Source organism: Nannobrachium achirus (genome assembly GCF_963921795.1).
Source record: "Nannobrachium achirus genome assembly, chromosome: 12".
Taxonomy (NCBI): domain Eukaryota; kingdom Metazoa; phylum Chordata; class Actinopteri; order Myctophiformes; family Myctophidae; genus Nannobrachium; species Nannobrachium achirus.
The window spans coordinates 5,221,105-5,248,205 of record NC_137832.1 but is presented as its reverse complement, the minus strand read 5'-3'; the positions used below and the strand labels follow the sequence as shown (position 1 = coordinate 5,248,205).

Sequence of the window (27,101 nt, the reverse complement as noted above, 5' to 3'; positions counted from 1 at the left end):
AAACAATATTGCACAACTTGCACAAAGTTCCAAGTTAATCATCTGGGGACCCCAAAAAATAATGTGGGGGGTCCTCAACCCACAGGTTGAGAACCACTCGAAGCGTGTATCTATTCTGCATCTAGCTTGAGGCAATACCTAAATTCAGAGTGAATCTTTTTAACTGAAATCTTTACATCTGGGGGTCCCTGGAACAACCTATTTCGAGATGGGGGTCCGCTGCCAAATACATATCATGTTGGGGTCCTGACATGACAATGTTTGAGAACCACACAACTAAATGACTTCTAAACAGCTTTCTGAATAAACTTATGTTTCTATATCAGTGGTTCTCAAACATGTCAAGGACCCCAAAATGATATGTATTTGACTGCGGACCCCATCTCAAAATATGTTGTTCCAGGGACCCCCAGAAGCAAAGATTTTTAGTTAAAAATGTTCACTCTAAATGTGGGTTGCCTTGCCTCAAGCTAGATGCAGAATAGATACATAGTGTTCGTGACGTCGAATTCAGCGCGACCACGCCGACCAGACGTTTTATTTGTGCGACTTGGCGGCGGGGATTTCGCGGGAGTCTCTGCAGTCTGCAGTGTGGATGTTATTGATCTCTATCTGATACTCATTAATTACTATATAATTACTATCATTAATAACTGATCACATAATCCGATCATTCTAAGGTGAGTTGAGTTTGATTGATTGATTGAAGACTTTATTAGAAGTTTGCATAGAAAAAGGTACAGTTTCATGACGGTACAGTTCACTGGTACAAGGTCTACTAAAAGGAGATCCATGAAAAGACTAAGCTTATTTCCACTGGAAACCATTGAAGTATCTCATATAACATTGAATGACAGACAAATAGAACACAGTAGTACTATGCAGTAGATATGTAAAGAAAAACAAACAAAAAAACAGTAAGTCTAAACAAACAGTATATACAAAGAAGGGGCAGGGGAGGGTAGGGTTGTCCTAGTAAACATGTGTTTGTTGCTATCAGATCTATGGTCCAAATGGTTTAAATTAAAACCATCTCCTTCATCGCAGCACTAGATCTACACGAGAAAAGACAGCAGAAAAACAGCTGATCATCCAGTTGTGTGAGCTTGTAGATCTGCTATTTTCGAGGAGCGACACCGTGGTACGAGGTGATGCAACCTTGCATATTAAATTGTCTAGATTAGAATAAAGAGAGAATCTATCTTTTACATTCTTGCATGATTAATATTATTATAGACAGAATAAAATACATCTTTCATACAATAATTAAATCCTACATATTATAGGCCAACTTCAGGCTATTGTGCTGCTGGAAAGGTTCCAGGGACCCCCAGAGGTCCTTGAGGGAGTTCCAGGGGGTCCCCAGCTAAATGATAGTTGGGAACCAAATGGACCCTTATGGGAATGTAACTCGAATCCGGGGCGTTACATTTAGACCTATATGTTTATTTTACTATTTTGACTGACATTATACCTTTTAATTACGGTAGAGTAGGGCTGTCACGATGTGACATTTTACATGATGATTAATTGTCACTCAAATAATTGGCGATTAACGATTTAATTGTGTTTTTGACGTTGATAATTACATTTCTGTTTGGCTTTTAGGCTTTGAAGTTGTACATAGTAGATATGACACATAATCTAAATATACAAAGAAATTACTGACACATTTGACAACTTACTACTCAAAAAATAACTTTGATAGTGGAAATAGCCGATCTACAAGCTCACAACGCGTTGCGATGCGACGCGTTGTGACTGTGAGCTTGTAGATCGGCTATTTCCATTTTTCAACATTCACGGTTATGACGATTATGACAAAATAATCACGATAATGTCAAATAATCACGATTAGACGATTATGTAATAATTGTGACAGCCCTAGTTACGATAGGCCGGCTATAACAATTTGTATCACTATAATAATATATAGCCTAATGCTAGTATTAGCATTATAACAGATGACGATGGTGACCACAACATTCACATTAATGAACACCGTTGAAAGCTGTGTTCGATTTCATTTGGTGATTTTTCAATTTCTTAAAACATTCACTGTCTTTTTGGACCAGTGTCCTGCATGGGTGAAGATTCTGGATTTTGAACTGATTGCAAATAACTTTGTACTTGACATTTTAAAACTCGCAAAAAAGGGATATCGGTAAATTAAAAATACTAGCCCTTACCCGTTCAAAGATATGAGCTCCGAAATGATGTGCAGTGTGTGTGTTATGGGATGTGCACTGTGCACACAGTATATGAGGGATGGAAAGTAACTTTAACTGGTGCTTGCATGATAATATGTAGGAGCATCAATGTAAGAAATACCTTTTTCGTTTAATGGCTATAGATACTGTGTACCGATCTGCATGATTTTTGGACAACATCTGTAACAGGGCCAGACAGCCCGCCCGCCCACCCGCCTGCACACACACACACACACACACACACACACACACACACACACACACACACACACACACACACACACACACACACACACACACACACACACACACACACACACACACACACACTGTGTGTGTGTGTGACACACACACACACACACACACACACACACACACACACACACACACACACACACACACACACACACACTCTCTCACTCTCTCTCTCTCTCTCTCTCTCTCTCTCTCTCTCTCTCTCACACACACACAGACACACACACACACACACACACACACACACACACACACACACACACACACACACACACACACACACACACACACACACAGAGCTGGTTAAACATGTTGCCTCATGCTAGATGCAGAATAGATATGCCTCATGCTAGATGCAGAATAGATATAGATACACCATAGAAATGCTAATATATACAGCATATGATTTGTGAAAGTGACAAACGGGCTTCACAGTTATGTCAGGTGTGTTCATATGCTAATGGTGATGCTAATGGTGATTGCTCCAGCCACTGAGGAGAAACGCTGTGACAGACACTCACTCACTCAGACAGACAGACAGACATTCGGAAAATTATATGTTTGGCACCTCTGGACTGGGTGCCACGGCCGAGCTGCATACCCTTTGCCAATTAAACTCTCTATAATTAGTAGAATGGACCTGTGAATAATGTATTTTTTTTTCTTCCAAAAAACAATCAACAAGCTCCCAACGCGTTGGATGTTGGGGGATATTTTGATTACCACGATTATTTTGGTCACAATAATCGTGATTATGAAAATGTCATATGGTCCCACTCCCACCATCCCTAGTGTTGTGATTAGGGATGGAAATTGGAATCGGCCAATATAAAAAATCGGCAGGTATGATATCAAACCGGCCGAATCGGTGACCGGCAGGTCACTGACATAAATACCGGTTTTATGACAATTGTGTCTATGGCACTGCACAGCATGATGCTCTGGTCCTGTGACTAAAGTAAACATTAGCAAGTAGCAGCCAGTCTACTTAGTGGCAGCCTACAGAATACAGATGGTGCTGATTACCTTTGCAAAGTAAGGATATATTCCATAATCCTGTGTCAATGTCGTCTCCAAAAAGAAGGGGAAAAAAAGCATGCGTCATCTGCTTTCCTCCTGCCTAGTCCAGACGGTCATATTAGACTGGATATTGTCTGTGATTTAGGATATTGTACTATTGTGATTGATTTGGCATTAGTGTTCTACTAGCTTATTGGTACTCAAATTGAAGTATGTCTTGTAGGCCTATTTGGCCTGGAAAAAAAGGGTATTGGAGCAACCCTATTTTCTAGTTCTTAGCTAAAGAAATCGGTTTTGGCAGGTCAGACCTTCATAAAACCGGGGGATCGGTATCGGCCAAGAATTTTGCAATCTGTCCATCTCTAGTTGTGATATCTCCTGTCTCTCCCATGCAGACATGATGTTCTCTGAGCTGAGTGGCGCGCCGTCGTCCCTGCTGTGCCGGCCGGACCCCGAGGAGCCTGCGGGGGTCCCCGGGGTGTTCCAGCGGACGGCGGCGGCCTACGTGCCCCGCTGCGAGCCCTACCGCCTGGGAGAGAGGAACTTCAACCGCCAGTACGCTCACATCTATGCCACCAGGCTGATGCAGATGAGGCCTCTGCTCACCGAGAGGGCCCAGCAGAGATGGGGTGGGTTTTGTTCTGTTCTCTAGATCAGGGGTTCCCAAACTTTTGTCTCAGGGCACCCCATAAGTACTTTTTTAATCCGAGGCACCCCTACATTATCATTTTCACTCCCAGCTCCTTATATTTATAGCATATCGTCGTTGTCGGGTAGAAACCTTGTATGTCCAAAACCGTTCGTTTTGTATTTATCATCTATAAAATGTACTAAACTAGTGAAAACAGCAGATCTACAAGCACACAACGCCTCGCATCGCGAGGCGTTGTGTGCTTGTAGATCGGCTGTTTTGTGCGACAGTCTTGCTCTTGTATGATGAAGCAGGGCTTTGCTTTACCAAAAGACGTACACATTTGAAACTTGGAGATACAAGGTTTCTGCCCGACAGTGACGATATTTTAGTGATTATGTTGCGAGGAAAATGTTGAGATAATAGCCATTTTGGTTAGAACTGACTGAAAATAACTTTGTACTTCAAGTTTAAAATTATACTAAATAATATTTTTTTAAGTGTCCAAATAAATTCCAAATATCAAATGATCTCGCGCACCCCTGGACTGCCGTCACGGCACCCCAGGGTGCCCCGTCACCCACTTTGAAAACCCCTAGAGTTCTCTTTGTTCACGGAGAGCAGGGGCGTCACAAGGGGGGGTGGGGAGTGGGACTCAGTTACTAGGGCCCAAGGTGGAGGGGCTTTAATTATTTTATACTTTAGCTAATAAAAATAGCAGATATACAAGCTCACAGCGCGGCACCGGGGAGTGGGACTCAGTTATTAGGGCCCAAGGTGGAGGGGCTTTAATTATTTTATACTTTAGCTAATGAAAAATAGCAGATATACAAGCTCACAGCGCGGCACCGAGTGCCGCGCTGCGAGCTTATGCGAGCTTATGCTATTTTTGAAAAGTCGTGAAAATGTGTGCAAATCTTTGAATATATGTATTCTTTTAAGCAAACATTTGTAACTCAAATTTTACTTCTGGGGGGTCCCTGGAACTAAATATTTTGAGATGGGGGTCCGTGGCCAAATACATATCATTTTGGGGGTCCTTGACATGAAAAGGTTTGAGCACCACTGACATGGAAACATAGGTTTTTCCAAAAACCTTAGAAGGATTTGAAAATATTCACAAATGTTCACCATTTCAAAATTAGCAGATCTACAAGCTCGCAGAGCGGCACTTGGTGCCGCGCTGGGAGCATGTATATCTGCTACTTTTCAATAGTTAAAGCACAAAACAATGCGTAATAATGCGTTCCCAGTCTAAGTGGGTTAAACCCCCTCCCCCTATGAAGAACATTCATGGGGGGGCTGCAGTGAATCCTTGTACCCAGGGCCCAGCCCCAGAATTTGGTGCGACACCCCTGATGGAGAGTAATGGTGGGCAAGGAGGTTGGACCCACGCGCATCTACTATATTCCTTTCATACTTATATGTGGCGCTAATGGGTCACTACCTGTCTTTTGTTCAGGAACAACATTAACACAACACAACAATAGTTCTTCATTTCAATTCAAATGGCAAATGAATGCACGTCTGCTGACTGAGCTCACTCTGTATGAGTGTGCCGTCCTGTGTGCGGGGAGGCGGAGGGGAGGGGTGACATTTAGGCCTAAGTCCGATTTGAATAAAGACTTAAGTACGATTTGAAAATTACCCACTGTTATTCTGGAAAACGTATTACTCAGACTCTGTAGAAGTTAGAAACAAAATTCCAGAACTATTTGATAGCTTTACACCTTTGGCTTTCATAGAAAAAAATCTGAAAAACTTAAAATAGTTTTTTTTTTCTCCAAAAATTACTGTACTACATACTGTACATACTGTAATACAGGGGTGAGATGCCGTGGTCTCGGTTGGGCTCGGCGAGCCCAGACTTATTTAGCTGCACGCACGCGCGCCTCACATGCACGCACATGAATCATCACGTCACGAATTTAGAGGGGCAATCCACATCACACCACAGCTGTAATACACAAAATAATTGTGTATAACAGCACATTTAATGTGTACCCGGTGTCCAGAATGGGTTAAGGACGAATCGTTCACAAAACTCTGTTCGAATCACTCAATGAACGACACATCACTAACAGAGATCATTGAATTTGTTTTTTAATTCATGAAAGATTGAAGTGTTTTTTTTTTTTTTTTATGTTTCAAAATAATAATAATAATACAAAATAAAAAAACACATAGGAAACAAAACACGAAGCGACCCATGAAAATGTGTCCGTGACCAACAGATGGGTCCCGACCCACTGTTTGGGAAACGGTGTTCCGAGGGTCCAGCGGAAATGTATGTCTTAAAGCTATACTGTGTAAGTTGCTCAACTAGTGATCAGTAGCGGTATTGCTTTTTTCGGCCGTTTTTCGGCCGGAGTCGTCGCGGACCACCGCCGCGGACCACCGGAGCGGCGCCGCAAACCACCGCGACCGATAGTAATCCGTGGAGGGGTAGAACGCATGGTAGAAGTAATTTTCTGGCCAGGATTTGTGGATTAAGAGGTTAAAATCCTTCACCATGGTAAACACTGTAGCCAAGCGGAGGCGCTTCCTGGAGACCAGAGCAGATAAGCTGTGATTGGCCGGTAGTGTACCATGTGTGCATGATCGGCGATGTGATTGGGCAACGTATACACAACGTATACAGATGATGCAGATTACGTCAGTTTGGCGCGAAATCCCGCCCCTGTCACTGCTAAGAAGAAAACATATAAAGAGAAGGCTTCAGAAGCTGAAAATAACGGAGTGGGTGTTCTAAAACTTTAGCGATTTAACAGTTAGGACAATTTTAAGATTTGTTTTATAAAAAAAGTTACATGGTACAACTTTAACGGCTTCTAATGTGTGCGTGTGTGTGTGCGCATGTGTGTGTGTGTGTTGCAGGAGAGGACGTGTGCGTCAGGAAGCTGTGTGATCTGCAGATGGGGGAGCAGTGTTGCATTGTGGGTACTCTCTTCAAACACATGGAGCTGCAGCCGTCCATCCTGAAGGAGATCAGTGAGGAGGTCAGAGGTCAATCTACCACTAAATGGTTATAACTATATATGGTCATAACTATATATATGGTTATTGCGACCGTAGGTCGCAGATTAGTTTGTGAACGGTCACAGCTTGTCCGTATGTATGTCTGTTTGTCACACCTGACACTGTGGTTCTATGGGTTTGTCGCTCTGACATCACGCTCTGGCTTCACTGTCACATTAACAGAATCACTTTCATGCCCATATATGGGCATGTTTTCAAAAAAACACACAGGGCCTCTCCACATACACACCCATTGTAACTTCAAACTCCGCCACCATTGCCCCACGCAAAGCGGTACACAGTATCTCTAAAGTCATGTCATCATCAACATGGAAAATGTCCACCTTGTGTCTGTCAGTCTGTGAGACATTATAATTTTCACTCCCAGCACCTTATATTTATAGCATATCGTCGTTGTCGGTGGAAACCTTGTATATCCAAAACTGTTCGTTTTGTATTTATCATCTATAAAATGTACTAAACTAGTAAAAACAGCAGATCTACAAGCACAGAACGCCTCGCATCACAAGGCGTTGTGTGCTTGTAGTTCTTTATTTTAGTTGCGACCGTAGGTCGCACTTACTACAGAAAGCTCCACCAGGTGTCCGTGCGTCAGTCCGTCACACGTCACACGTCACACTTTTGCCCTGCTCATATCTCCGCAACCGTTGCCCCGATCCATGCCAGATTTTGCACACACACTCCTTACCTGCCAAACTAAAACCTCCAAGGACCCCCGGAGCTCCAGGGACCCCCAGGTCCCTGGGGCACCCCCAGATGTAAAAAAATTCCAAATGTGCAAAAATGACCTAATGACCACCCCAACGGGGCTGCTCACGGGGAATTCCCGGGGACCACCGACTCCTTGTGCTCCAGAACGGATGCAAAAGTGGTGGCGCCCCCAGTGGAGGACCCCCTGCCACTGCAGCGCACATAAAATGCCGTAACTTGGGCAAGGAGTGACCGGGAGAGCCGGGGCCGGTACCTATTCGTCCGCCTCGGCGGCGCGGAGACCCCACCCCTCATTTCTCACATGGCCCTCTTCTAGCGCCACCTTCAGGCCGATTTTTGAAAGCACATTTTTGGACACTGCTCCTCCAATTTTTGCCCTAAAATCACGCAAATCGCTACACAGTATGTCTACACTCATGTCATCAACATGGATCCGTCCACATTTTTTGGGGACACTGCTCCCTACTCTTTGTGTATACATGTGACCTACGGTCGCTTATCTCCCGATTAGGGAGTCTTACTGGTGATTATGTTGCGAGGAAAACATTGAGATAATAGACATTTTGGTTAGAACTGACTGAAAATAACTTTGTACTTCAAGTTTAAAATGACACTAAATATTTTTTCAAGTGTCCAAATAAATTCCAAATATTATCAAATTATCTCGTCACGGCCCCGTCACCCACTTTGAAAACCCCTGTTATACACAACTAGTGCCAATGCACATAGACTCACTGGGGTCCGTTGAACTGGTTTAGAATGTAATGTATCGGTTATGTTCTCAGCATAACCTGCTGCCCCAGCCCCCCCGCTCCAAGTACACCAGCGAATCAGACGAGCTGATCTTGGAGGACGAGCTGCAGAGGATCAAACTGGAGGGAAAGATCGACAAACACACATGTGTGACAGGTCAGTCTGTCTGTCTGTCTGTCTGTCTGTCTGTTTATTGTTCACTTCCCTGCACCATGAGTCTGTTCACAGCTGCTGTCAGCTTTGTTTGATCAGCATGGAAGCCTTATTTATCATTTTATATAAACAATATTACAAAAGAGGGTGTGGGTTATCATAGGGCTGTCACGATATGACATTTTACATGACGATTAATTGTCACTCAAATAATTGGCGATTAACGATATAATTGTGTTTTTGTCGTTGATGATTACATTTCTGTTTGGCTTTTAGGCTTTGAAGTTGTACATGGTAGATATGACAGTTGTCAGACAAATTTGACAACTTACTACTTAAAAAATAACTTTGATAGTGGAAATAGCCGATCTACAAGCTCACAACGCGTCGCGATGCGACACGTTTTTCCACTATTTCGGACATTTTTCAACATTCACGATTATGACGATTATGACAAAATAATTGTGATAATGTCAAATAATCACGATTAGACGATTATGTAATAATTGTGACAGCCCTAGGTTATCATTATCATGATTATTGGCACGCCTGCGTTGCTGCAGGAACGAGCCGAAGGCGGTTCCATAGGCAGGGCAGAAGTGAACCATGCTTTGCCTCTCTCTCTCTCTCGCTCTTGCTCTCTCGCTGTCTCTCTCTCACAGGAAGTGTGATTGCCATATATGGGGCAGAGAAGAACGACGGAAAGTTTACAGTAGAGGATTACTGTACTGCTGATCTCCCGGCGCAGACACCTAGACCTGAGCTTAAAGAAGACCGGTACGTACACGATTGGAGTCAGGAACACTCCCGTCAAAGTAGGTTTAACCATTTGTTGCATAAATGGAATACAGTTAGTCTTGGCACTTGAAGGGCTCCACGTTTGGAGATGTTCCCTGGATTTTATGCATGCTTTTTGAGCTTGCTAAGTAGGGCTGTCAAAATCTGCCAAAAATGACCTTCGAATATTCAATTTAAAATCCCCCGTTGATTCGGAGCATTCGAAAAATTCGAAGCATTCACACTTCGGAGCTTCTTTTTTTACACGTTATATTCACACCAATACAGCCATTGTTGCCGTTGTCTTGGGTCGCGCGCCCCCGACGACCCATCTTTTCTGATCTTTCTTGCACCCCCCAAGTTCACACCTCGACAACTGTTTTAACAAAGAAACGAGCCTACAGTATATGCATTGCATATCAATAGACCTGTATAGTAGGCGACGTTCGCGACCCTCCAAACACTGAATCACCATTGCACCACTGAATACAGCAGGAGACATAACCAACTGTGTACTATATTATTTATTCAGCACAAACTTAGTCAAAACAGTAAGCTATTTATTCTATTCTAGTCACTTCTATCGCTTTACTCTGGTGGTCGTGCAGGTCCGCGTTGGTAAAAGCAAGAGAGCATAGTCAGCGCGTCACAGCAGCTGTGATGGAAGTTGGAACAACCACGACATGAAACGAGCAATTTTAATCAAACCAATGGATTATGTTTTGGGTTGAATCAAATTAGGTAGTCTACAAGAGTAGTGTCACGGAGGGACTTTTACCGTGACCGTGGCTGCGTGTGGGGAAACCGTGAGACTCGATCGGTGAGAGAAAAAAAAACATGCTTTTTACATTGCGTTTTCGGTGGAGAAGTCTTATTGTAAACAGTCTGCCTTCCCTTCACTACCAAAAGAATCGCCTGTTTCAGCTTGACTCGTTATCATTCTGAATCAATTAAAGTTACATTGTGTGATTAAACGTGAGCAAGTCTAACTCTGAGGCAAAGCACTGTGTGCACTGCGAGGCGGACGGTCAGTGTGAAGCGAAAGTTAAACAGCAGCTGGAGGTTTATTCTTCGCTGTATGACGGTGTCGCTAAACATGCACCCTTAATCTACAAGCCCACAACGTATTGGATCAGCTCACTTTTGTAGCGGCGAATGGAGACTTCTGCCTCGCGAGACCAGACGCCTTTTAACGTTACATGCGCCCTGAATCTTGCGAGAAGTGCGGCAGATTTGTTTTAACTCTTATTGTGCCGAACTAGTTCGGCTTTATTTGGACCTTATTAATGTTCAGGGTGCCGATCCCGAACTAGTTCACTGAAAGGGTTAATTAAATTAATTCTAAGCTTAATTTTTTACTATTGAATCTTCTTTTATTGTTAACATTCGAAGGAATATTCGAATATAGAATATTCTTTCACAGCTCTATTGCTAAGCAAAATCAGGGAACGCTAAGCAAGACCCCTATAGGGATACAATAGCAGAACAATAGCAATACATGACACGTAAATTAGTCAGACATAATCACAAGTATTTGAGCTTAGCCAGACTGATCATGCAAAGGTGGAGGAGGTAGCTAGCAGCTAGGGATGTAAACGAATATTCGATTATTCGAATATTCATTTATGAGATCAAAATCGATTTTCAAAATGTAATAATCGATGGGAAAATATAAGTTGTATAAGTGTTGATTTTACATAAGGACCTTATAGGAGTTATTGTTCTGCAATATTTATGTTTGATAGCAGAATAAATAAATACAAATTCCCACTTGAAAATCATTTTTATGGTTTCTGAAAAAAAAAAAAAAAAACTACCCCCCCTTTATCGATTAGTCGTTAATAATGCAATTATGGTAATCGATTTTCATTTTGGACACCTTTTAACATCCCTACTAGCAGCGAATGTCCCTAAGCTTCGAGAGAGAACGCAAGCCGTATTTAAAGGAGCCTTCCCTACTGAGCGAGAGCTCTGATTGGAGTATGACAGTGTGATGTAATGACCAGCAGATAAGTGAATGAGGAATGGACAGCTGACTGACAGCTGAATACAGCTGGGAGGCGCTAGACTCTTGTGTCCTGCATAAACTAACGCTGAACATATAGGTGCGGACATTTAAGATAATATTCATATCTTTGCTAAAGTAAAGCATGGCCACACATTTTTTTTGCAGGCCCCGCAGGTTTTATTTTTGACCGCCTGTTCAAATGTTTAAATACCGCCCACAACCCAGGGCGTTGGGACCTGGGATCCCACTCCTCATAACAAAATAAATCCAGGTGAACAGCCAGGGTTCTAACATAGATATCCTCCGTAGTAACAACAAAATAATATGCTTTTCTCTTGTTAGCCTCTACACCAGAACACACTGTAAACAACAGAACCCATGCCTGATGAAGACCCATCTAGGGTCAAAACGTTGCCAATAAAACTTACCTGGGAGCCGTAAGACGGTGTGCAAGCTTATTCTTCTCAACAACAGAACCCATAATACTCCTCTCCAGCCCGCCATCTACTTAAAGGCTGTGTTTAGCATAGGGTTACATACGTAGCTCTGGTCCAGAGCGTCAGCGAGTTCCCACTAACACTCTGACAGGTGGCTGACTCAGACAGAACCAGGAATTTCAACTTGAGTCAAAATAAACTAAACTACTTCACTACTCACCAAACCAAAGGTAGTTTTGTGTTGTTGAAAGTCTATTCTCCGCGGTGGGAAACCTCTCATTACCCCACCCACTCTGTAAAATACATTATTTTTATCGTGAAATAAAATGTGTCCAACTCGACCGCTGCAGACACAACTCGGAAATAAGAATACTCAAGAGTAACGGTCGAGTTGGATGTGTTTTATTTCATGACAAAAGGCCTGTCAGAGCGTTAGTGAGTACTCGCTGACGCTCTGGACCAGAGCTAAGTGTTTCAGTACTGACATTGCATTGTGTGTGTGTGTGTGTGTGCGTGCGTGCGTGTGTGTGCGTGCAGGTTTGTGCTGCTGGCCTCAGGTCTGGGTCTGGGCAGTACCCAGGCTGACAGCATGATGGCGCTGCAGCTCCTGGTGGACATGGTGACGGGTCAGCTGGGCGGGCAGGGCGAGCAGAGCGGAGCCGCCACCATCTCCAGAGTCCTGCTGGCCGGGAACCTCCTGAGCCAAGACACCCAGGACAAGGAGGCTACCACTAAGGTGAACTTTTTAGTTTTTTGCAGCAATGAATGCAAGGTTACACAGTTTTCTAATGACATTTGTGTGAAGGGTTTTTACATGGATAAAAACTGCAAATAATAATAATAATAATTATAAATTAAGAATTGAATATAAATGGAAAATGTGCCTTGTTATCAAAACCTGAAAGTGTTCATTACGGGAACTGCTTAGTTGTCAGCTTTCAATCTGGTCACTCTCTCATTGCATGGCCTAGACTAGATCATTGTTTGACAAAAGCTGTGTACCCCCACAAGCACACACTTGCAAACGCTTATTTATGTATTATCAATGTAATAAAATGGTTACCAGCCATGTCAACTATTTTACTGCTAAATGAGCTCTCGTTTTCTTTTCTTTTTTCTTGAATCAAATCAAGCGTAAAGTTAGGCAAAAACCCATTCAAACCCATTGGATAAAGGTATACCTTTTGGTACCAGCAGAGGGGAAAACAGCTAAAGAAGCGGTTGTTCATATGAACTTTCTCTTGAAGTCTCTTCCTATATGGCCTCAACTTGCAAGCCGGATACTCTGTCCTTGTTCCCAGCACACACCCGCTAGCCGAGGCGTTGATCCCTCCGACGTCCGGCGCTGGGAGTCAGTAATTAAACTGTTTCAGAACACCTGCTGCAGGGCAGCTGGTCAGCGATAATAACAGGGTTTATTTGTTTGTTTGTTTGAACACAACCTCAGAACATCTATTAAAGTTCTCTGTCTGTTTTCAGCCATCCGGATCCCACAGAAGCCCAGCATGTCTTCTATGAAAGCTTGTCTGACACGCACCGGAAACGATGTGTTGTGAGCTTGTAGATCGGCTATTTTCGGTCGTTACCAAAATAATAAACCAATAACTAACTGTTATTCTGTCCTCAACTCAAGTTAGGGGTGGGCGATATGGAAAAATACAATATCATGATATTTTCCCAAGCTGTATCACGATACACAATTTTATCATGATTCTTTTTCACATAGTTTTTTATGGTTATTTTTCAAGTTACTTGATAAAAACTAGACTTTCTGGGTTCCTTTTGGGAGGTCTAAATTGAACTTTACCAGTATGTAACTCTGACAGTATACAAATGAAACCAAATGGACCCGTGTTAGAGTTAAGGTCCGTACACATAGAGGGCGAATTGGCGAATAGCGAATTAGCGTATTATTCGCCTTTTGTTTAAAACCTTATAAAGTCAATGGAAGCATCCACACCAAACGCGAATTTCGAAAAAGCGAAAAGGCGTCTGTTTTTTATTCGCCCTTGTGTCGAATTAAGCGAACGTTCAAAGGCGAATTCCTCTCTCTCTGTATCAAAGTAAGCTCACTCTACCCTATTTCAAGAGAGAGAGAGAGAATGGTGGAGGGACCTTCACGTTACATTGAGGCCGAGGGGAACAGTGTCGTTCTCCTTTTCCGTGTCTCGTCTGCGTGGCTGCTTGGAAAAAGTTGCCTACTCAAATGTCTTACCGGTAAAAGCATGGTTTATGTGTTTGTTATTGTAGGCTACTTTATATCTGCAAAAAGACTAATGTTTAAAAATAAATCGCTGGGTATTAAATAGCCTACAATAGGATCCGAAATGAGTCGATTAGAAGGAAAGTACTGGAAATTCGACTCAAGTACAAATACCTACAAGTACAGGCTACTCAAGTAAATGTAGGCTACTTTTAGTTACTTTACACTGACTTTCTTTTTTTACAGACCGAAATCCTTTTATTTCCGAGAGACCCGACCATTTAATCATTATTAAAACCCTCTTTCATGTAACTCACTGCAGCCGTGCAGCGTGCGCTGTTAACTGATTGACAGGCAGAAGAAGGCTACCAAGGAATCTATAATATTAACACTTATGTTGCAATGATTTTTTCTCTTCAATGTCTCGCGTTGCCATGGTTACCATAGACTTCCATGTAATTGTGCAATTGTGTAAAAAGTGCACGCCCATGCCTAGATGATGCACCACGTGTGTAGATGCTGTTCACAGCTTTCAAACAAAAAAATCCGCTTGGAAATCCGTTCAGGCATTCATGATTTATGGGCCATTATGTTTTCTTCAGATGTAAACAAACATGGCTGCCATGTTTGAAAGAATGGGTTGGTATGGGGGTTAAACATGCAATTTCGCGATCGCGATCATGCCTAATACATTTCTGGAGGTCCAAAAAAATGTTTTGAAAAAAATAAAATTGAAAAGAATTGTTTTTTTTTTTTTTTTCAAAAACGGCCCAAACTCGGGAAACTCGGGGTTGGCACAGCGTTGGTATCAATACAAACTCGGGAAACTCGGGGTTGGCACCAGATGTGTTAAGATCGAAACAAAGGCCAGAGATTAAAAGGAATACTTTTAGGCTATTTTCTAACTACAGAGAGGTAAGTCATGGTTTAACTTGTACGCGGTCGCGGCTGCTTTCTCATCATCCTGGCAGCAGGCTACGCATCACGCATGCATTACGCACGCACCAATATCTTTTCCCCCTGCTGTTAAACTGATCCTAGACCAGCATTATCATCTCACTGTTACACAGCCATTCATCTCGCTGCCTCACGGCTAACAGACCATGATCCTAGGTCAGGCCAGCCTAAACACAGCACACACGTTAAACAGAACTCCAGTAGTTCGTTCCTTATAGCGCACGCCAGCGCACGCGCACACACATTGATTGATTGCTTTACAGTTTGCATAAAAAAGCAGAAAGTACACACACAGTACGGGTCCTCTTGGGTCCTCTGAGCTGAGGGGAGGGGGAACGGAGAACGCGTGTTGTCACTTGTCTCTTCTGTTCTTTTTCTTATTTATTAGGCTAACAACCACGGCCAGGTCTCATCATCACTTGAGGATGTAGTTTCCATTGTTTTATTCGTTTCCCTGTCTCCGTTCTCCTCTCTCCTCTCCTCTCTCTCCTTTCTTCTCCTTTCTCCTGTGGCTATGCAGGCAGATATCGCCCCCTCGTTTTTAGGCGAATTAAGCGAATATTATACGCATATTCGCGTCGCTTTTTGGTGTGTATGGAAAAGGGCGAATGGCGAATTCTTCGCCTTTTTGGTTCGCTTATTCACGTCGCTTTCGCTAATTCGCCGGTGAGGACATACCTTTAAGTGGAGACCTTGACATTTTTTAAGTTTTTAAGTTTGAGCACTACGGATTGAGACCAAAATGCAGGTTTAAATTGAATTCTGCAATGAATCTCTGTATTAACGATTAAACAGGATTTTTCCTCAAGGCTCCCTCAATTGTATCACGATATATACGATACCTCTGAAAAGGCATATCGTGGAGACATTGTATCGTCTCAAGTTCTCAACGATAATTATCACCATAATTGCCCACCCCTAGCCCAAGTACCTGACCAATAAATAACTGTTATTGTGTCCTTAGCCCAAGTACCTGACCAAGAAGACCCAGGCTGGCAGTGTGGAGGCCATGCGTCTGCTAGACGAGATGCTGCTGCAGCTGGTGGTGAGGCTCCATTTCATCTTTTTGTCAACTTTTAACACTTTCTGTGCCCAAGACTTAAAAGAAATATGGACGGTGCGAAGCCATTGGTTTCTATGCGGCGAAAATGGCGCTTTTTTGTTCCTTGTATGGGTGTCGCCATCATTGTTTGAACGGTACCTCAGGAATCATAAGGAACGCTATTGGCTGCCAACGGTCACATGCAACCGCAGGGATACATGGGAGAATGTGGTCGGAGCCTCCTGAAATACAGCACACAAAGAAGAACACAGCCGGCTGGTATCAGCTTAGTTGGCCACGCCCCCCGCAACTTTATCATCAGTTTGAACATAAATGGGACCATATTTGCACAAAACGCATATCATGGTAATTGAAAGGCAGTTTTTCACTAGCGATAGGAACCATAAAGTATTTATGACGATGTGTATTAAGGTTAGAAAATCAAAAAGGAAAATGAATGGGGTCCAGTGGAGAAAAAATCTTTTTGGTACCTCACGGGGGGAAAACAGCGCAACTAGCGGCCAATCATGGGATCTTTCTCTTCCGGGAAAGCTTAGTGAATAATCCAGGCAACAACACTCCTGGTGTTATCACGTTTTTCGGGGCTAGATGTCATTCTTGTCTATTAGACGATTATATATAGACGATTCTCCTCCTCCACAGAGCTCCGTTCCGGTGGATCTTGATGCCAGGACTTTATGACCATGTTTTCCTCCTCCTCCTCCTCTCCTACAGAGCTCCGTTCCGGTGGATGTGATGCCAGGGAGTTACGACCCCACCAACCACACCCTCCCCCAGCAGCCGCTGCACCGCTGCATGTTCCCCCTGTCCTCCCTCTACCCCACCCTGACGCTGGTGCCAAACCCATACCAGGCCAACATGGACGGAGTCAGGTACACCAGTGTTTCTCAACCTTTTTTCTGCATGGGCACACTTTTCATGTCCCAAGAATCCATGGGCACACCAACATAATACGGGGGTGTAAATATCGTCACTGTCGGCAAGAAACCTCGCATCTCCAAGTTTCACATTTGTACGTTTCCTTGCAAAGTAAAGCCCTGCTTCATCATACAAGGCCGTCGCACAACAGTAGTGAAAACAGCAGATCTACAAGCACACAACGCCTCGCGGTGTGCTTGTAGATCAGCTGTTTTCACTAGTTTAAATCATTTTTAAAATGATAAATGCAATACTGGCTTTCAAGCAGTTTCAAGGGGCACACTTGACCCTTCTCAGGGGCACACCAAAGGTCCCCAGGCACAGTGGTTGAAAAACACTGAGGTACACACACACACACACACACGCGCGCGCGCACACACGCTGCAGTTCCCTCCCGTTAACGTGTAGACATAGAAAGGTAGACGTCTCTTCCAGCTCCCTGGGGCTCGTAAAAAAAAGGAGAGACATTTCTTGACAGAATTCTTCCGCGTGCGTAACAGAAACTGAAGTTCGGTAGGCCAATCAGATGCCTCTTTCTGCTTCGGCAATGTAAACGTTCGTCTCCTCATGCCAATAAAGCTCCTTTGAATTGAATGTAAGGAAAAGATGCGCTGTGATTGGTCAGTAGTAGGCCTGGGGCGGTATCGACATTTTGTTACCGCGATTACCGTCTTCCCATTTACCGCCGGTACTGCGGTTATTACCGCACCCCCGTATCTATTAATTAAGGTTCGGCGATAAGCCAAAATATTGCAATCATCTTCCCAAAAGTCGCCTCTCCACAGCCTGACTGCCCGAGTTATACTTCTCCGTACAGCACAGCGGGTATGGCTTTGAAAGGAGCAGATCTACAAGCTCACAACACATCGCATCCGCGACGCGTTCTGAGCTTTTAGATCTGCACTGTCGGGTTACCATAGTAACGTAGGCTAGGTACTTGGGCTTTGCTTTTCAGACACAAACAGCTGTGTGAACAAACCAGAAGAGGACGGGTAGTCAGATCGTGTACAGTGATTCTGTAAACTCACGTCACGTCTCAACTCTCAAATCGCAGTGATTGAGTGCTGCTGCTATATACAGGTTTTAGTTACAAGACTTGACAGAAAAGGTTATAAAATCGCCGACGCGCCGCCGGACGGGGCACAACGTGCGACGCGGTGGAAAAAGTAAAATAGTTTCCTTTTCGGTTTTAGTCCACGCGGCCCGCGCTCCGCCAGTAATCCGTATGAATCTAAAAAGATATGCCACAACACAAGGTATGTATTAACATTCTTGTGTCGTGTGGATTACAGAGAAAGTTTACGCTGCTCTGTATTCCTCTACGCAGTTGCTGTGCTGCCCTGTGTAGGTCTGACTGTCTGTGTCTCTGAGAGTGAGAGTGACGTACGGTATGTGGCTTCCAAACATGTGGTACACGGCCCAGAGCAGAGCGGCATGGAGCGCATGCGGTCCTCGCTTCTCCCCTGTTTTAAAACTCGCTTGTTTTCCAATAAAAAATATACTTTTTTTTTGTCTTTTTGTACGGCGGTTACCGTGTCCAACCCTAGTCAGTAGTCACTTTGAGTGGCAGCGTGCCTTCGGCTCTTCCGCACTTTTACCAGTCGCTCCAATGAACTGCAGTGGCGGAACAGGTATCTCGCTTTTTATATCTGTGGTTTTGCGTGGCAGGTTCAGGACAGAACTTCAGTTACATCATGTGTATTATATTATACAGGTTCCTGGGTTAACAGAATGTGTATTATATTATACAGGTTCCTGGGGACATCAGGTCAGAACATCCGTGACATCCAGAAGTACAGCAGTCTGGACGATCACCTGGAGATCCTGGAGAAGACCCTGAGACTGAGACATCTGGCCCCCACTGCCCCCGATACCCTGGGTATGTACCCCTAATACCCCTAATACCCCCAACCTGAGACTGAGACACCTGGCCCCTACTGCCCCCGATACCCTGGGTATGTACCCTTAATACCCCTAATACCCCCAACCTGAGACACCTGGCCCCCACTGCCCCCGATACCCTGGGTATGTACCCTTAATACCCCTAATACCCCCAACCTGAGACTGAGACACCTGGCCCCCACTGCCCCCGATACCCTGGGTATGTACCCTTAATACCCCTAATACCCCCAACCTGAGACTGAGACACCTGGCCCCCACTGCCCCCGATACCCTGGGTATGTACCCCTAATACCCCTAATACCCCCAACCTGAGACTGAGACACCTGGCCCCCACTGCCCCCGATACCCTGGGTATGTACCCTTAATACTCCTAATACCCCCAACCTGAGACTGAGACACCTGGCCCCCACTGCCCCCGATACCCTGGGTATGTACCCTTAATACCCCTAATACCCCCAACCTGAGACTGAGACACCTGGCCCCCACTGCCCCCGATACCCTGGGTATGTACCCTTAATACCCCTAATACCCCCAACCTGAGACTGAGACACCTGGCCCCCACTGCCCCCGATACCCTGGGTATGTACCCTTAATACCCCTAATACCCCCAACCTGAGACTGAGACACCTGGCCCCCACTGCCCCCGATACCCTGGGTATGTACCCTTAATACCCCTAATACCCCCAACCTGAGACTGAGACACCTGGCCCCCACTGCCCCCGATACCCTGGGTATGTACCCTTAATACCCCTAATACCCCCAACCTGAGACTGAGACACCTGGCCCCCACTGCCCCCGATACCCTGGGTATGTACCCTTAATACCCCTAATACCCCCAACCTGAGACACCTGGCCCCCACTGCCCCCGATACCCTGGGTATGTACCCTTAATACCCCTAATACCCCCAACCTGAGACTGAGACATCTGGCCCCTACTGCCCCCGATACCCTGGGTATGTACCCCTAATACCCTTAATACCCCCAACCTGAGACACCTGGCCCCCACTGCCCCTGATACCCTGGGTATGTACCCTAGTACCCCCACCCCGATACCCTGGGCAATACCTTACTCACCCCACGAGGCCTTGAATTCATAGAGATGTTTTTGTCGTATTCCTGAGCCAATCATTTGATGACCTGCTGAGACTCAACTGAGTCTCCTACTGACCGATGACTCAGTCATCAAATTATTGACCAATGATTACACGACCGCGGTTATTGCACCAAGCTCTGGTGAACTACTCTCTAAAAGTAGTTGATCTACAAGCTCAGAACGCAATGTGTCATGGGTGGTGTTGACCATGTTTGTGTTTTGTCGTGTGTGCGTGTGCATGTGTCTGTCTGTGTGTGTGTGGTCCTGTCAGGGTGTTACCCGTTCTACCAGAACGACCCCTTCATCCTGGAGGAGTGTCCTCATGTCTACTTCAGCGGCAGCGCCCCCTCTCTGCAGAGCAGGACGGTGCAAGGTCAGTGACGCTGCCTCCATGCTAGGCTACAAATACACAAAGACGATACACTGAGTCGTTTCCAAAACGTTAATACGGAATCGTCTCAAGAAATCCACATGAAACCACTGAGACCGCACACTGTAGTACATATGCCAGGCCTGTAAGTGGCGCTGTGGGGCTGCCACAAAGCACCAAAAGAAAAGAACGGAGCGATGAGGGGTTTGTTTTGCCTTTTTTAATGTCCAGTGTCCACTTGGCGCAGGCGAGCCCCCCCCCAAAAAAAAACATTTTAAAATACTTCAAATAGCCAATCTACATTGACACGTTGTGAGCTTGTAGATCAGCTATTTGAACCATTTAGAATGTTTTTCAAAAGAGTAAAAAAAAAGGCAAGAAGTTTAGGGTTTAGCATGGACTGAAAATAGGGCCCTTAAGCCGGTTTTCCATACCACTTTTTAGCCCGACACTACACGACACGGCACGACACCGCACCGCACCGCATTTTTTATGTAGGTTTTCCACTACAGTACCCTCCCCTCCTCTCCTCCTCCCCTCTCCCCCTCCCCTCTCCCCCTCCTCCCCTCCGCTCCCGAAATATATCGACGCCCCTTTCAACATACGGATACTCGTTCTCAGTCTGTAAACACAACGGAGATGCTAACTTGTGCTAATTATTTTTTAGAGATGTGGTGGACAATGTTTGTGTAGATGCCACACACTCACACAGGTCTTCATCGAGTCTTTACAACTATAGCGACGACTAACGTCGGGGTGAACATAGTCAAATAATAACTTTATTGGCCAAACCACACAAAGAAGAGTAGAGGCTAGTTGCGCTAGCATACATGCTAAGCTACAGTACAGTAGGCCTACATGTAGGCTACTGTAGATTCTTTTCCCCATTCAACACGGAGATGTGGTGGACAATGTTTTAGATGCCACACACTCACACAGGTCTTCATCAAGTCTTAACAACTATAGCGACGACTAACGTTGGGATGTTCATGGTCAAATTATAACTTTATTGGCCAAACTCCCCAAAGAAGTAAGCTAATGTAGAGGCTATGCTAGCGCAGCAACAGGACAGTACATGTCATGTAGGCTACTGTAGATTCGTTCAACACATGCAGTTACAAATACAAACAGGAGACATCTCACTGAGATCTATATAAAATAACGGATTGCCGACGCATTTGCCGTTGATAATTGCGACTCGCGACGATATAGCCTATGTCCACTGTTTGTGTTGATTAATGTTCTTGGTGCTTCGTGGTATCTCAACTGCAGGGCTGGGGAACACAATTCTGCCTAATCGTCCTCTTTATAAACAGATATATAAAACAAACAGGCTTTGCTTTTATATTTGATTTGCAGCCGTGACTGCATACTAAAATCTGTCTCAAGTTGTTGTGTTGAAAGACACAGCTCAGCCGTGAGACTCTGTCTCTGACCAATCAGTATCAGCAGCGTGTATACGTCACTGATTTGGCCTCACTTAGCCCAGGCCGGGTCCACTCGAGAGTGGAGCCGTTTAAGTACCCCGTAAAGTACCACTTTCACACCACTCTACCCAGTTCCTTGTAGTGGAAAACCTGACACAAGTGGGCGGTGTGGTGTGGAGTGGTGTGTAGTTGGGCCTGTGGAAAACCGGCTTTAGTGTTTGTGAGATTAGGCTTAGATTCAGGCATAGTGAACTTAAGTTAAAGTGAAGTTATCAAACCGAAACACCTGGGGAAAAAACGGAGTCCCAAAGGAAAAAGGGAGTCCCAAAGGAAAAAGGGATCTGCAAGCTCACAACAAATGCGACGCGTTGTGAGCTTGTAAATACTTTTTGGCAAATGTTCGGCCCCAGGATAATGGATTTTGATTACCGCGATAATATCGTAAAACGTGATTTCTGTGCTCCTCCTCTCAGGTCCAGAGGGTCAGGAGGTTCTAATCAGGGTTCCCACGGTCATGAAATTCCTGGAAATATTTTGAAAAATATTTTTCCAGCACTGGAAAAGTTTTGGAATTGATGAAGGGTCCTGGAAGGTCCTGGAAAAAATAGCTATGCATTGTCTTTGGTTATTGATTTTGTTAATACCAACAAATTGTCAAATATTAGAGGCAGAAATTGTGAAAATAGCAGATCTCTGTGAGCATGTAGATAGGCTATTTTCACAATAAAACCGTGTTATACAAAATTCCTCAACTCTCTTCAAATATGATTATTTTGGGGGCCACGGCCTGAAAAGGTTGAGAACCACTGGCATACACTACCTGTCCGCACATAGGAGTAAGCGACTCGTTATTGAGCTGAATTATTGCTATATAGTCCTGGAAATCGGGTTAAATATTCTGGAAAAGTTTTGGAAAGGTTTTGGAAATGAATTGGTAAAGATGTGTGGGAACCCTGTTTTAATGTTCTGTTCCTCTCAGGTCCAGAAGGTCAGGACTCAGGAGGTTCTAATGTTGTGTGTTCCTCTCAGGTCCAGAGGGTCAGGAGGTTCTCCTGCTGACGGTTCCAGAGTTCTGCAGCACTCAGAACGCCTGCCTGGTCAACCTGCGCACGCTGGCCTGCCAGCCAATCAGCTTCTCCGCTTTCTCCGGCCATGACAACGACCACGACGACGACGACAGCGAGATGAACGTCAGCCACTGACGAAGGGGTTCAAATGTTTTCGACGGGGGACATCCCTGGAACCCCCCTCAAGGACCAAGAACCCCCAGGGGTCCCTGGAGCCCCCTCACCCCCTCAAGGACCCCCAGGGGTCCCTGGAACCAACCTCTGAGAACTACTGTTGTAAGCGACACACCAACGGTCCACAGCTGATCACATGATTGGCCTTAGGTCCTAAATATCATAAATATCACCATCATAAATAAATATCACCATCATAAACAACACATGCTGCCATTTACCGTTCCATATAGTTTGTGAATGGCTCTAGGCCTAGAATTATTGAATGCTTTAACTGTTGAAAAATAGCAGATATACAAGCTCACAGCGCGGCACCGAGTGCCGCGCTGCGAGCTTGTAGATCTGCTATTTTTGAAAAATCATGAAAATGTGTGCAAATTTTTCAATATATTTTTAAAGCAAACTTTTTTAACTCAAATCTCTGCTTCTGGGGGGTCCCTGGAACAACATATTTTGAGATTGGGGGGTCTGCCGCAAAATAAATGTAATTTTGGGGGTCCTTGACATGAAAAAGTTTGAGAACCACTGATTTAGAGGAAGGATTTAGAGGTCGGGTCAAAGATCGGGTCAACGATGTTCAAAGACTTTTTTCAGATTTTTCAAAAATAGCAGATCTACAAGCTTGTAGATATGCTATTTTTCAATAGTTAAAGCACACAATAATGGTTAAAGTGGTTCAAATCTAACGTGACTCGGGCGCGTTCTCGGTATTTGAGGGTTAAAACCAACACGTTCACGTTCATCATCTCTAACCACCTCAACTCTCTCTTGTGAGTCAAAATGGACCCCAGTTGAAACTGTACTTGGTATGCTCTTTTTCTTTCTTCTTCCAGTCTACACAGAATCTCTTCACCAATCATAACAGATCTGTAAGCTAGAGCTCCTTTCCCCCCGAATAGAGACACTGGGGTTCAAGTGGTTAAAGGAGTAGTTCACCCCCAAAATGACTTTTTTTCTATTGATTACTCATGCCATGGAGAGTAGAGTTCAATAATATTTTTAGTTTTTTTGTCGCATTCCCAAGACAAAAATGTACCTCCATTCGTTCCGGATGGGGACCCGTTTCGAAACGGGTCCCCGTCCGGAAACAATGGGGGTAAATTTACTCGAATCAAATTTGTGACAAAAAACAAAAAATATTATTGAACTCTACTCTCCATGGCATGAGTAATCAATAGGGGGAAAAAAGTCATTTTGGGGGTGAACTACTCCTTTAATGTCATGTAATAATGGTTGAAGAGGTTTACAGGAGTGATATACAATTTGAATCGGCATTATTTGTTGTCAATAAATACAAGAACTTTTTTTTTTTGCCTTTTATTAAAAAAAACAAAAAGAGAAACAATGTTCCAACATCTGACTCTAAAAGCAAAACATCCGTCTGATTTCTCTTCTCCACTTTGAACCATGTTGTGTTTGTTTATACTGTACAAAGGCTTTGTTGTCATAATAAAAATAATGTAAATATAAATTCTGATGAGGAAAAGATGTGTGTTCTGTATTGGTCAGAATTGGGAGATTTATGTTGTTGTTGTATGAAATTTGTTTATTTTTTAATGTTATGAAACCCAGTGTTGGCTTTGGAACTGAAACGGCGACATTTTTAATTTACAATTTTACATTCCAGGCAGTTTCACGTGGGCACTAGTCACTAGTGGCTCCTAGGGCTGTCACAATTAATTATTACATAATCACAATTATTTGATTAGCCTATTTGATATTTTGTCATATTTGCCCCCGTGCAACTTCAGTTTACAATTAAATCGTTAACCGCAATTATTTGTATGACAATTCATTGTCAACCAAAATGTAATGGCGATAGCCCTACCTGATCCATCATGTTGGGCCTAGTGATGAGACCGTACCTGTGTTCCCCAGGTTCTATGTTCCCCACTTTCCCTCACAAAAAAGGTTCCATGTTCCCCGCTCATCCAAAAATGCAGGAAACATTAATTTCTAATTATTAAAAACTCTATAATAATAATGGGGAGAAATTACAAATACTAGTTGGACGGGGCACAAGGGACATCTGGGCACCATATTTTTGATATGACTGGGCATCTGCACGAGTGGGCACCTAGACATCTGGGCACTAGGGACATGTGGGCACCTAGGGGTGGAGACATCTGGACACTAGTGACATGCACCCTGTCCACAATATGCCTTCCGGTTGGTTCTAGCTAAAGTGGCGGAAGTGCTGTGTTTAACAGAAGTCACGTCATGCGGTGCAGGTCTGTTTACATTCCCCTGCGAAAAAACTAATAGATTGTAGCTCTTAACTCGCTCTTAATAGGTGTAGCTTTGTCGATGTTTTTGTTTGGATATTGTTAATTGCGAGCGCAACCGACGGAGCAGGAGACGTAGACCAGATCTTTTCCAGCGGGGAATACGTTTGCAGGAACACCGCACTGTGAAAAAAAATACAACTGGGAAAATTCAGCCCCACCTCCTAGAACGGTCTCTGCCTCATATTGTCACCAGGCTTTTCTCTTCGCAGATGAGTAAGCCTGGCTACGCGAGGCTAAGTGACATGTGGGCATCTGGACAACTGTAGGAGTTGGCACCTGAATTAGGATTGCCCAGATGTCCCACCATTTCCTGCTTTTGAGTTTGGAACATACCGTATACTTTCTTTTTTGGGTGGTGAACATAGAACCTTTCTGGGAGGGAAGTGGGGAACATAGAACCTGGGGAACGTAGGGAGGACCCCCTAGTGAAGAACCACTGGTATAATAGCGTGTAACTTCTCAATAGTCATCTATCTTGTACTCGTAGTTGTAATCCAAGATGGAGTCTGTGAACCCGCCGGGCGTTGACGACTGGCCCTCTCCTATGACCCAGGAGTCGTACCAGGAGGTGGTGGTCTGTGGGGCGGTGGGGAGGGTGGTGGTGGTGGGGGGCGGCGTGGTGGTGGGGGGTGGCGTGGTGGTGGTGGACATCATCAGTCGCTGCCGCTGCCTCATGCGCGCCATCTTGATGCGCCGCAGGCGCTGGCGGCGCGCCTGGGGGTCGGAGGTGGCCTGGCCGCCGCCGCGCCTGTTGACCACGCTGGACGACGACGTCTGCTGCCCCCTGCTGTTGGTGCCGTGGTGCTGGCCCACCAGACGGATGGGCTTGTTGCCGTGCAGCGCCATGATCTGTCGGGGCACATTGATTGGTTAATTACTTCAGGGTTCCCACGGTCATGAAATTCCTGGAAATATTTTGAAATAAGAAAAATATTTTTTCCAGTACTGGAAAAGTTTTGGAATTGATCAAGGGTCCTGGAAAGTCCTGGAAAAAATAGCTATGCATTGTCTTTGATTATTGATTTTCTTAATACCTCTGAAATGACAAATTAAACATTGGCCAAATTGTCAAATATTAGAGGCAGAAATTTTGAAAATAGCAGATCTACATGATCTACATTACTACATTACTGAGCATGTAGATCGGCTATTTTCACAATAAAACCGTGTTATACAAAATTCCTCAACTCTTAGTGCTCGTCAGGGTGCCGGGGTCCCCAGTTCAAATATGATTATTTCGGGGGTCACGGTCTGAAATGGTTGAGAACCACTGGCATACACTACCTGTCTTTGGGCATTGCACATAGGAGTAAGCGACTCGTTATTGAGCTGAATTATTGTTATATCGTCCTGGAAATCAGGTTAAATATTCTGGAAAAGTTTTGGAAAAGTTTTGGAAATTAATTGGTAAAGATGTGTGGGAACCCTCTTACTTCCTGTGCCAAACGCGTCCAGGAATGAGTTAAGGGGGGGGGCGCTGTGCCAGGGCAGCGTTATCCCGTCCACAGACGATTTAACTGTTGCCATGGTTACCAGCTAAACAGGTGCCGCGGTAGCGGGCTGGTGAGCGAAAACACTACATATCCCATCATGCAACTCAGCAGCCAGCATCATAGAGCGTCTATTTTCCATAGACTCCGGTTCA

The 27,101-nt window shown here is 44.5% G+C and overlaps 2 protein-coding genes across 2 annotated transcripts in view; one reads left to right on the top strand and one right to left on the bottom strand.

Annotated features, from left to right (window-relative positions):
* Positions 1–567: 567 nt before the first annotated feature.
* On the top strand, positions 568–23,413 carry pold2 (polymerase (DNA directed), delta 2, regulatory subunit). Its single transcript, XM_080739016.1, has 11 exons — positions 568–680; positions 3,881–4,114; positions 6,994–7,115; positions 8,652–8,775; positions 9,435–9,549; positions 12,532–12,730; positions 16,119–16,199; positions 16,932–17,089; positions 18,887–19,014; positions 20,402–20,503; positions 22,957–23,413. Exons 2-11 carry the CDS (start codon positions 3,883–3,885, stop codon positions 23,127–23,129), a joined length of 1,434 nt encoding a protein of 477 aa, XP_080595142.1. The 5' UTR covers positions 568–680; positions 3,881–3,882; the 3' UTR covers positions 23,130–23,413.
* A 949-nt stretch (positions 23,414–24,362) lies between these two features.
* The window catches only part of aebp1b (AE binding protein 1b), a 75,668-nt gene continuing 72,929 nt past the window's right edge, over positions 24,363–27,101 (bottom strand). Inside the window, exon 25 of the mRNA XM_080739515.1 lies at positions 24,363–26,305. Coding sequence (XP_080595641.1) covers positions 25,916–26,305 — 390 coding nt within the window. The 3' untranslated portion in view covers positions 24,363–25,915. The remainder of the gene's footprint in view (positions 26,306–27,101) is intronic.

What these genes read in the sequence shown, in the direction of transcription:
- pold2 (XM_080739016.1), top strand. Translation starts at nt 3,883, where the DNA reads ATGATGTTCTCTGAGCTGAGTGGCGCGCCGTCGTCCCTGCTGTGCCGG. An exon ending in CAAACACACATGTGTGACAG is followed by an intron (nt 8,776 to 9,434) that starts GTCAGTCTGTCT and finishes TCTCTCTCACAG; the next exon opens with GAAGTGTGATTGCCATATAT. An exon ending in CCTGAGCTTAAAGAAGACCG is followed by an intron (nt 9,550 to 12,531) that starts GTACGTACACGA and finishes GTGTGCGTGCAG; the next exon opens with GTTTGTGCTGCTGGCCTCAG.